Below are 11,349 nucleotides of genomic sequence, written 5' to 3'. Positions count from 1 at the left end.
CGGTGTGTTCTTTGTGTACCCCCAAGCGGTATGTGTGGTGTTGAAGTCTCCCCCTACTAGGTGCCAAAAGTACCTACATGGGTGCATTTTAATGCCTCCCTTAAATGGCTGACTTCTCGCGGATGATTGAAGCTGTTAGTGATGTAAATTTCGGGAGAATTTATCTTATTTTTGGTGTTCACGGCAAGGAGTCTGATGCTTGTGGACTGACGTAATGTGTGTGATCTCTGCAGCGATCTCTTTGCGGATAAACGTGGCATGTGTGTTTCTGTGCTGGTATGTTGCGCACCAGATAGCTTGCAGTTGTGTCCAGGTTCTTGCTAAAGTATAATGTGTGGCACATTATTTTGCATAGCAATGTACTGTGCGAGGAGACCGCATTTATTCGCAAACCTCCGGCAGCTCCACTGCCATAGATGTAAGTGTTTTGCCATATTGTCAGCAGCCATTTTACTTGTGTGGTGTTGTACCGGTGGGTTGGGTGATGGATGGGGGTTCCAACGCTTTGTACTACGGTGCCAATGCGCTAACAGATTGCGCACAGCTTGAGTGATCGGTGCAACAATGGCTTGCAGTTGGGCCTGCATTTGGGGCATGATCACTTCCATCACCTGGTAGATCAGCGTGACATGCTCATGAGCGACCATACTCTCTTGTGCATCACGGTCGACACAATCTTGTTTGCCAAGAGGGTTAGAAAGCAGCGGGTCGTGGAATGGGACAAGGTGAGGCACAAGAGGTTGGCGGTCGGGGATCACAGCTCTCTACAGGAGTGGACCGATCTTCGAAGAACGATTTTACAATTGCTTCAATTTCTGTTTGGCTTTTCATTTCGCACTTCCACTTCTGATCTGCTTTGAGCTCTTCGCGAAGGTTTTGCATTGATTCTGCAAACAAGGTGGTGGGCTCATTATATGGAGCATCCCACTTGAGCTTTTTCAGAAGGATCTGCGTCGATACCGGTGGCGTGTGGTCGGGAGGGGACGTATCAATTTCTGTTTGCTTTGTGTTGTTTGTCGGAGGGGTGTCATGCGTGTGTGGACCATGTCCTTTTTTGTCGGTGTTGAGTGCGGTTGATTTTGACAAGCTTAAGAAATCCCACGCGTGGATTTCATTAATGTGGCCCTTAGTATTTTAGCTATCTGTAGTGCTTTTTTCACGTGCATAGGAAAGGGTGTGGAGGGGTGGGAAGGAGTGCAGAGTGGCTGACTCACCTTCTGGTGATTCTCTTTAGATTGCGACCGTGATCTGCGGTTTGCTGACGTGCTGTTTTTAATTCAGGGCTCTATTCGGGACTTGCTTCGGCTCTTGATTCTGCTCTGGCTGGTGGAAGGGATCTCGATGGTGACCTTCTTGGGTTTATCCTGGGCAGCGCTCCGCTCCTCCTCCTCCCTGAGCTGCAGTTTCTTCAGGCGCACGGCCTGCCACACTGCCTTGTCCGCGGTACGACGAACTTTGCAATCCGGGTCGTCAGCTGGATGGTCCCTATTGCAATTAGGACAGTATGACATGCACTCATGCTCTAGCGCCAGATGGGTGATCTTTGCGCAATTTCTGCAGTAGGGCCTGTTGGAGTCTGGGCAGACATCGCGTAATAGCCTGTGCTGGAGCATGTAGTGCAGAACTGTTCGCGAGGGTGGTGCGGGTAGCAGCGGTATATTCCACCGCCGAAGATGATCCTTGGAAGGTGAGGATTGCGACTGCTGTTCGGCCCATTATACGGGCACTGAAGATCTTGAACTTAGGCACCTCGAGCTTTCGCATGAGTTCTTCTGTCTTGGTATCAGGTTCTTTGTGCGTCGAGGCTTCATAAATTTGCATGGTACTGTGGTTGTCGTTAAGGTGAATACTTGCTGTGGGGCTAATTTTTTTGGGATACCTTGAATGTTATGCAAGTTAGGAATGCCAGGTTTTTCAGGTCCAAGAGCGCGTTGAATATTGTCACTTTCGTAATTTGCTTTTGAACTAGAGCAGGCGCGTTTATAGTGGCTGCCATTGAACCGTGGTTTTTCTATCTATGTGTCTAGGGATTGTTTATGCCATCAGTCCTAGTGCGCGTTGAACAAAGACATTCTCGTAATTTGCTTTTGAACTAGAGCAGACGCGTTTCTAGTGGCTCTTATACAACCGTGGTTCATCTATCTATATGTGTCTAGGTATTGTTTATGCAGTCAGTCCAAGTGTGCGTTGAACATTGCCACGCTCGTAATTTGCCTTTAAACTAGAGCAGACGCGTTTCTAGTGGCTCTTATACAACCGTGGTTCATCTATCTATATGTGTCTAGGTATTGTTTATGCAGTCAGTCCAAGTGCGCGTTGAAGAATGTCACTTTCGTAATCTGCTTTTGAACTAGAGCTGACACGTTTATAGTGACTCCCATTCAACCGTGGTTTCTCTATATGTGTGTAGGGATTGTTTATGCCATCAGTCCAAGTGTGCGTTGAACATTGCCACGCTCGTAATTTGCCTTTAAACTAGAGCAGACGCGTTTCTAGTGGCTCTTATACAACCGTGGTTCATCTATCTATATGTGTCTAGGTATTGTTTATGCAGTCAGTCCAAGTGTGCGTTGAACATTGCCACGCTCGTAATTTGCCTTTAAACTAGAGCAGACGCGCTTCTAGTGGCTCTTATACAACCGTGGTTCATCCATCTACATTTGTCTAGGTATTATTTATGCAGTCAGTCCAAGTGCGCGTTGAAGAATTTAACGTAATTTGCTTTTGAACTAGAGCAGACGCATTTCTAGTGGCTTTCATTCAACCGTGGTTGGGTTTCTCTATCAATACGGTCCTAGGGATTGTTTATGCAGTCAGTCCAAGTGCGCGTTGAAGAATGTCACTTTCATAATTTTCGTTTGAACTAGAGCAGACGCGTTTATAGTGGCTATCATTAAACCGTGGTTTCTCTATCAATATGTGTCTAGGGATTGTTTATGAAGTCAATCTAAGTGCGCGTTGAACAATGTCATTCTTTTAATTTGCTTTGGAACAAGAGCAGACGCATTTCTAGTGACTCTCATTCAACCATGTTTTTTCTATCTATATGTGTCTAGGTAGTCTTTATGCAGTCAGTCGAAGAGCGCGTTGAATATTGTCACTTTCGTAATTTGCTTTTGAACTAGAGCAGGCGCGTTTATAGTGGCTGCCATTCAACTGTGGTTTTTCTATCTATATGTGTCTAGGGATTGTTTATGCCATCAGTCCTAGATCGCGTTGAACAAAGACGTTCTCGTAATTTGCTTTTGAACTAGAGCAGACGCGTTTCTAATGGCTCTCATTCAACCATGCTTTTTCTGTCTATATGTGTCTAGGTATTGTTTATGTAGTCTGTCCATGTGCGCGTCGAACAATGCCGCTCTCGTAATTTGCCATTAAAATAGAGCAGACGCTTTTTCGTGGCTAGCATTCAACCTTGGTATTTCTATATATATGTGTCTAGGGATTGTTTGTGCAGTCATTCCAAGTGCGCGTTGAAGAATGTCACTTTCGTAATCTGCTTTTGAACTAGAGCAGACGCGTTTATAGTGACTCCCTTTGAATCGTGGTTTCTCTATATGTGTGTAGGGATTGTTTATGCCATCAGTCCAAGTGTGCCTTGAACATTGCCACGCTCGTAATTTGCCTTTAAACTAGAGCAGACGCGTTTCTAGTGGCTCTTATACAGCCGTGGTTCATCTATTTATATGTGTCTAGGTATTGTTTATGCAGTCAGTCCAAGTGCGCGTTGAAGAATGTCACTTTCGTAATCTGCTTTTGAACTAGAGCTGATACGTTTATAGTGACTCCCATTCAACCGTGGTTTCTCTATATGTGTGTAGGGATTGTTTATGCCATCAGTCCTAGTGTGCGTTGAACATTGCCACGCTCGTAATTTGCCTTTAAACTAGAGCAGACACGTTTCTAGTGGCTCTTATACAACCGTGGTTCATCTATCTATTTGTGTCTAGGTATTGTTTATGCAGTCAGTCCAAGTGTGCGTTGAACATTGCCACGCTCGTAATTTGCCTTTAAACTAGAGCAGACGCGCTTCTAGTGGCTCTTATACAACCGTGGTTCATCCATCTATATTTGTCTAGGTATTATTTATGCAGTCAGTCCAAGTGCGCGTTGAAGAATGTCACTTTCGTAATCTGCTTTTGAACTAGAGCTGACACGTTTATAGTGACTCCCATTCAACCGTGGTTTCTCTATATGTGTGTAGGGATTGTTTATGCCATCAGTCCTAGTGTGCGTTGAACATTGCCACGCTCGTAATTTGCCTTTAAACTAGAGCAGACGCGTTTCTAGTGGCTCTTATACAACCGTGGTTCATCTATCTATTTGTGTCTAGGTATTGTTTATGCAGTCAGTCCAAGTGTGCGTTGAACATTGCCACGCTCGTAATTTGCCTTTAAACTAGAGCAGACGCGCTTCTAGTGGCTCTTATACAACCGTGGTTCATCCATCTATATTTGTCTAGGTATTATTTATGCAGTCAGTCCAAGTGCGCGTTGAAGAATTTAACGTAATTTGCTTATGAACTAGAGCAGACGCATTTCTAGTGGCTTTCATTCAACCGTGGTTGGGTTTCTCTATCAATATGTTCCTAGGGATTGTTTATGCAGTCAGTCCAAGTGCGCGTTGAAGAATGTCACTTTCATAATTTTCGTTTGAACTAGAGCAGACGCGTTTATAGTGGCTATCATTAAACCGTGGTTTTTCTATCAATATGTGTCTAGGGATTGTTTATGAAGTCAATCCAAGTGCGCGTTGAACAATGTCATTCTTCTAATTTGCTTTGGAACAAGAGCAGACGCATTTCTAGTGACTCTCATTCAATCATGTTTTTTCTATCTATATGTGTCTAGGTATTCTTTATGCAGTCAGTCCAAGAGCGCGTTGAATATTGTCACTTTCGTAATTTGCTTTTGAACTAGAGCAGGCGCGTTTATAGTGGCTGCCATTGAACCGTGGTTTTTCTATCTATATGTGTCTAGGGATTGTTTATGCCATAAGTCCTAGTGCGCGTTGAACAAAGACATTCTCGTAATTTGCTTTTGAACTAGAGCAGACGCGTTTCTAATGGCTCTCATTCAACCATGCTTTTTCTGTCTATATGTGTCTAGGTATTGTTTATGTAGTCAGTCCATGTGCGCGTCGAACAATGCCGCTCTCGTAATTTGCCATTAAACTAGAGCAGACGCTTTTTCGTGGCTAGCATTCAACCTTGGTATTTCTATATATATGTGTCTAGGGATTGTTTGTGCAGTCAGTCCAAGCGCGCGTTGTAGAATGCCACTTTCGTAATTTGCTTTTGAGCTAGAGCAGACGGGTTTCTAGTGGCTCTCATTCAACCATGTTTTTTCTATCTATATGTGTCTAGGTATTGTTTATGGAGTCAGTCCAAATGCGCGTTGAAGATTGTCACTTTCGTAATTGGCATTTGAACTAGAGGAGACGCGTCTATAGTGGCTCCCATTCAACCGTGGTTTTTCTATCTATATGTGTCCAGGCATCGTTTATCCCATCAGTCCAAGTGTGCGTTGAACATTGCCACTCTCGTAATTTGCCTTTAAACTAGAGCAGACGCGCTTCTAGTGGCTCTTATACAACCGTGGTTCATCTATCTATATGTGTCTAGGTATTGTTTATGCAGTCAGTCCAAGTGCGCGTTGAAGAATGTCACTTTCGTAATCTGCTTTTGAACTAGAGCTGACACGTTTATAGTGACTCCCATTCAACCGTGGTTTCTCTATATGTGTGTAGGGATTGTTTATGCCATCAGTCCAAGTGTGCGTTGAACATTGCCACGCTCGTAATTTGCCTTTAAACTAGAGCAGACGCGTTTCTAGTGGCTCTTATACAACCGTGGTTCATCTATCTATATGTGTCTAGGTATTGTTTATGCAGTCAGTCCAAGTGTGCGTTGAACATTGCCACGCTCGTAATTTGCCTTTAAACTAGAGCAGACGCGCTTCTAGTGGCTCTTATACAACCGTGGTTCATCCATCTACATTTGTCTAGGTATTATTTATGCAGTCAGTCCAAGTGCGCGTTGAAGAATGTCACTTTCATAATTTTCGTTTGAACTAGAGCAGACGCGTTTATAGTGGCTATCATTAAACCGTGGTTTCTCTATCAATATGTGTCTAGGGATTGTTTATGAAGTCAATCTAAGTGCGCGTTGAACAATGTCATTCTTTTAATTTGCTTTGGAACAAGAGCAGACGCATTTCTAGTGACTCTCATTCAACCATGTTTTTTCTATCTATATGTGTCTAGGTATTCTTTATGCAGTCAGTCGAAGAGCGCGTTGAATATTGTCACTTTCCTAATTTGCTTTTGAACTAGAGCAGGCGCGTTTATAGTGGCTGCCATTCAACTGTGGTTTTTCTATCTATATGTGTCTAGGGATTGTTTATGCCATCAGTCCTAGATCGCGTTGAACAAAGACGTTCTCGTAATTTGCTTTTGAACTAGAGCAGACGCGTTTCTAATGGCTCTCATTCAACCATGCTTTTTCTGTCTATATGTGTCTAGGTATTGTTTATGTAGTCAGTCCATGTGCGCGTCGAACAATGCCGCTCTCGTAATTTGCCATTAAAATAGAGCAGACGCTTTTTCGTGGCTAGCATTCAACCTTGGTATTTCTATATATATGTGTCTAGGGATTGTTTGTGCAGTCATTCCAAGTGCGCGTTGAAGAATGTCACTTTCGTAATCTGCTTTTGAACTAGAGCAGACGCGTTTATAGTGACTCCCTTTCAATCGTGGTTTCTCTATATGTGTGTAGGGATTGTTTATGCCATCAGTCCAAGTGTGCCTTGAACATTGCCACGCTCGTAATTTGCCTTTAACCTAGAGCAGACGCGTTTCTAGTGGCTCTTATACAGCCGTGGTTCATCTATTTATATGTGTCTAGGTATTGTTTATGCAGTCAGTCCAAGTGCGCGTTGAAGAATGTCACTTTCGTAATCTGCTTTTGAACTAGAGCTGACACGTTTATAGTGACTCCCATTCAACCGTGGTTTCTCTATATGTGTGTAGGGATTGTTTATGCCATCAGTCCTAGTGTGCGTTGAACATTGCCACGCTCGTAATTTGCCTTTAAACTAGAGCAGACGCGTTTCTAGTGGCTCTTATACAACCGTGGTTCATCTATCTATTTGTGTCTAGGTATTGTTTATGCAGTCAGTCCAAGTGTGCGTTGAACATTGCCACGCTCGTAATTTGCCTTTAAACTAGAGCAGACGCGCTTCTAGTGGCTCTTATACAACCGTGGTTCATCCATCTATATTTGTCTAGGTATTATTTATGCAGTCAGTCCAAGTGCGCGTTGAAGAATGTCACTTTCGTAATCTGCTTTTGAACTAGAGCTGACACGTTTATAGTGACTCCCATTCAACCGTGGTTTCTCTATATGTGTGTAGGGATTGTTTATGCCATCAGTCCTAGTGTGCGTTGAACATTGCCACGCTCGTAATTTGCCTTTAAACTAGAGCAGACGCGTTTCTAGTGGCTCTTATACAACCGTGGTTCATCTATCTATTTGTGTCTAGGTATTGTTTATGCAGTCAGTCCAAGTGTGCGTTGAACATTGCCACGCTCGTAATTTGCCTTTAAACTAGAGCAGACGCGCTTCTAGTGGCTCTTATACAACCGTGGTTCATCCATCTATATTTGTCTAGGTATTATTTATGCAGTCAGTCCAAGTGCGCGTTGAAGAATTTAACGTAATTTGCTTATGAACTAGAGCAGACGCATTTCTAGTGGCTTTCATTCAACCGTGGTTGGGTTTCTCTATCAATATGTTCCTAGGGATTGTTTATGCAGTCAGTCCAAGTGCGCGTTGAAGAATGTCACTTTCATAATTTTCGTTTGAACTAGAGCAGACGCGTTTATAGTGGCTATCATTAAACCGTGGTTTCTCTATCAATATGTGTCTAGGGATTGTTTATGAAGTCAATCCAAGTGCGCGTTGAACAATGTCATTCTTCTAATTTGCTTTGGAACAAGAGCAGACGCATTTCTAGTGACTCTCATTCAATCATGTTTTTTCTATCTATATGTGTCTAGGTATTCTTTATGCAGTCAGTCCAAGAGCGCGTTGAATATTGTCACTTTCGTAATTTGCTTTTGAACTAGAGCAGGCGCGTTTATAGTGGCTGCCATTGAACCGTGGTTTTTCTATCTATATGTGTCTAGGGATTGTTTATGCCATAAGTCCTAGTGCGCGTTGAACAAAGACATTCTCGTAATTTGCTTTTGAACTAGAGCAGACGCGTTTCTAATGGCTCTCATTCAACCATGCTTTTTCTGTCTATATGTGTCTAGGTATTGTTTATGTAGTCAGTCCATGTGCGCGTCGAACAATGCCGCTCTCGTAATTTGCCATTAAACTAGAGCAGACGCTTTTTCGTGGCTAGCATTCAACCTTGGTATTTCTATATATATGTGTCTAGGGATTGTTTGTGCAGTCAGTCCAAGCGCGCGTTGTAGAATGCCACTTTCGTAATTTGCTTTTGAGCTAGAGCAGACGGGTTTCTAGTGGCTCTCATTCAACCATGTTTTTTCTATCTATATGTGTCTAGGTATTGTTTATGGAGTCAGTCCAAATGCGCGTTGAAGATTGTCACTTTCGTAATTGGCATTTGAACTAGAGGAGACGCGTCTATAGTGGCTCCCATTCAACCGTGGTTTTTCTATCTATATGTGTCCAGGCATCGTTTATCCCATCAGTCCAAGTGTGCGTTGAACATTGCCACTCTCGTAATTTGCCTTTAAAGTAGAGCAGACGCGTTTCTAGTGGCTCTTATACAACCGTGGTTCATCTATCTATATGTGTCTAGGTATTGTTCATGCAGTCAGTCCAAGTGTGCGTTGAACATTGCCACGCTCGTAATTTGCCTTTAAACTAGAGCAGACGCGTTTCTAGTGGCTCTTATACAACCGTGGTTCATCTATCTATATGTGTCTAGGTATTGTTTATGCAGTCAGTCCAAGTGCGCGTTGAAGAATGTCACTTTCGTAATCTGCTTTTGAACTAGAGCAGACGCGTTTATAGTGACTCCCATTCAACCGTGGTTTCTCTATATGTGTGTAGGGATTGTTTATGCCATCAGTCCAAGTGTGCGTTGAACATTGCCACGCTCGTAATTTGCCTTTAAACTAGAGCAGACGCGCTTCTAGTGGCTCTTATACAACCGTGGTTCATCCATCTATATTTGTCTAGGTGTTATTTATGCAGTCAGTCCAAGTGTGCGTTGAAGAATTTAACGTAATTTGCTTTTGAACTAGAGCAGACGCATTTCTAGTGGCTTTCATTCAACCGTGGTTGGGTTTCTCTATCAATATGTTCCTAGGGATTGTTTATGCAGTCAGTCCAAGTGCGCGTTGAAGAATGTGACTTTCATAATTTTCGTTTGAACTAGAGCAGACGCGTTTATAGTGGCTATCATTAAACCGTGGTTTCTCTATCAATATGTGTCTAGGGATTGTTTATGAAGTCAATCCAAGTGCGCGTTGAACAATGTCATTCTTCTAATTTGCTTTGGAACAAGAGCAGACGCATTTCTAGTGACTCTCATTCAACCATGTTTTTTCTATCTATATGTGTCTAGGTATTCTTTATGCAGTCAGTCCAAGAGCGCGTTGAATATTGTCACTTTCGTAATTTGCTTTTGAACTAGAGCAGGCGCGTTTATAGTGGCTGCCATTGAACCGTGGTTTTTCTATCTATGTGTCTAGGGATTGTTTATGCCATCAGTCCTAGTGCGCGTTGAACAAAGACATTCTCGTAATTTGCTTTTGAACTAGAGCAGACGCGTTTCTAGTGGGACTTATACAACCGTGGTTCATCTATCTATATGTGTCTAGGTATTGTTTATGCAGTCAGTCCAAGTGTGCGTTGAACATTGCCACGCTCGTAATTTGCCTTTAAACTAGAGCAGACGCGTTTCTAGTGGCTCTTATACAACCGTGGTTCATCTATCTATATGTGTCTAGGTATTGTTTATGCAGTCAGTCCAAGTGCGCGTTGAAGAATGTCACTTTCGTAATCTGCTTTTGAACTAGAGCTGACACGTTTATAGTGACTCCCATTCAACCGTGGTTTCTCTATATGTGTGTAGGGATTGTTTATGCCATCAGTCCAAGTGTGCGTTGAACATTGCCACGCTCGTAATTTGCGTTTAAACTAGAGCAGACGCGTTTCTAGTGGCTCTTATACAACCGTGGTTCATCTATCTATATGTGTTTAGGTATTGTTTATGCAGTCAGTCCAAGTGTGCGTTGAACATTGCCACGCTCGTAATTTACCTTTAAACTAGAGCAGACGCGCTTCTAGTGGCTCTTATACAACCGTGGTTCATCCATCTATATTTGTCTAGGTATTATTTATGCAGTCAGTCCAAGTGTGCGTTGAAGAATTTAACGTAATTTGCTTTTGAACTAGAGCAGACGCATTTCTAGTGGCTTTCATTCAACCGTGGTTGGGTTTCTCTATCAATATGTTCCTAGGGATTGTTTATGCAGTCAGTCCAAGTGCGCGTTGAAGAATGTGACTTTCATAATTTTCGTTTGAATTAGAGCAGACGCGTTTATAGTGGCTATCATTAAACCGTGGTTTCTCTATCAATATGTGTCTAGGGATTGTTTATGAAGTCAATCCAAGTGCGCGTTGAACAATGTCATTCTTCTAATTTGCTTTGGAACAAGAGCAGACGCATTTCTAGTGACTCTCATTCAACCATGTTTTTTCTATCTATATGTGTCTAGGTATTCTTTATGCAGTCAGTCCAAGAGCGCGTTGAATATTGTCACTTTCGTTATTTGCTTTTGAACTAGAGCAGGCGCGTTTATAGTGGCTGCCATTGAACCGTGGTTTTTCTATCTATGTGTCTAGGGATTGTTTATGCCATCAGTCCTAGTGCGCGTTGAACAAAGACATTCTCGTAATTTGCTTTTGAACTAGAGCAGACGCGTTTCTAGTGGCTCTTATACAACCGTGGTTCATCTATCTATATGTGTCTAGGTATTGTTTATGCAGTCAGTCCAAGTGTGCGTTGAACATTGCCACGCTCGTAATTTGCCTTTAAACTAGAGCAGACGCGTTTCTAGTGGCTCTTATACAACCGTGGTTCATCTATCTATATGTGTCTAGGTATTGTTTATGCAGTCAGTCCAAGTGCGCGTTGAAGAATGTCACTTTCGTAATCTGCTTTTGAACTAGAGCTGACACGTTTATAGTGACTCCCATTCAACCGTGGTTTCTCTATATGTGTGTAGGGATTGTTTATGCCATCAGTCCAAGTGTGCGTTGAACATTGCCACGCTCGTAATTTGCCTTTAAACTAGAGCAGACGCGTT

General features: G+C 42.8%; 1 protein-coding gene across 1 annotated transcript in view; it reads right to left on the bottom strand.

Annotated features, from left to right (window-relative positions):
• Positions 1 to 1,277: 1,277 nt before the first annotated feature.
• The window catches only part of LOC119447536 (uncharacterized), a 48,241-nt gene continuing 38,169 nt past the window's right edge, over positions 1,278 to 11,349 (bottom strand). Inside the window, exon 2 of the mRNA XM_037711499.1 lies at positions 1,278 to 1,485. Coding sequence (XP_037567427.1) covers positions 1,278 to 1,485 — 208 coding nt within the window. The remainder of the gene's footprint in view (positions 1,486 to 11,349) is intronic.

Source organism: Dermacentor silvarum, chromosome 1, assembly GCF_013339745.2.
Source record: "Dermacentor silvarum isolate Dsil-2018 chromosome 1, BIME_Dsil_1.4, whole genome shotgun sequence".
NCBI classification, from domain to species: domain Eukaryota; kingdom Metazoa; phylum Arthropoda; class Arachnida; order Ixodida; family Ixodidae; genus Dermacentor; species Dermacentor silvarum.
This window is presented reverse-complemented; position numbering and strand designations above follow the sequence as displayed.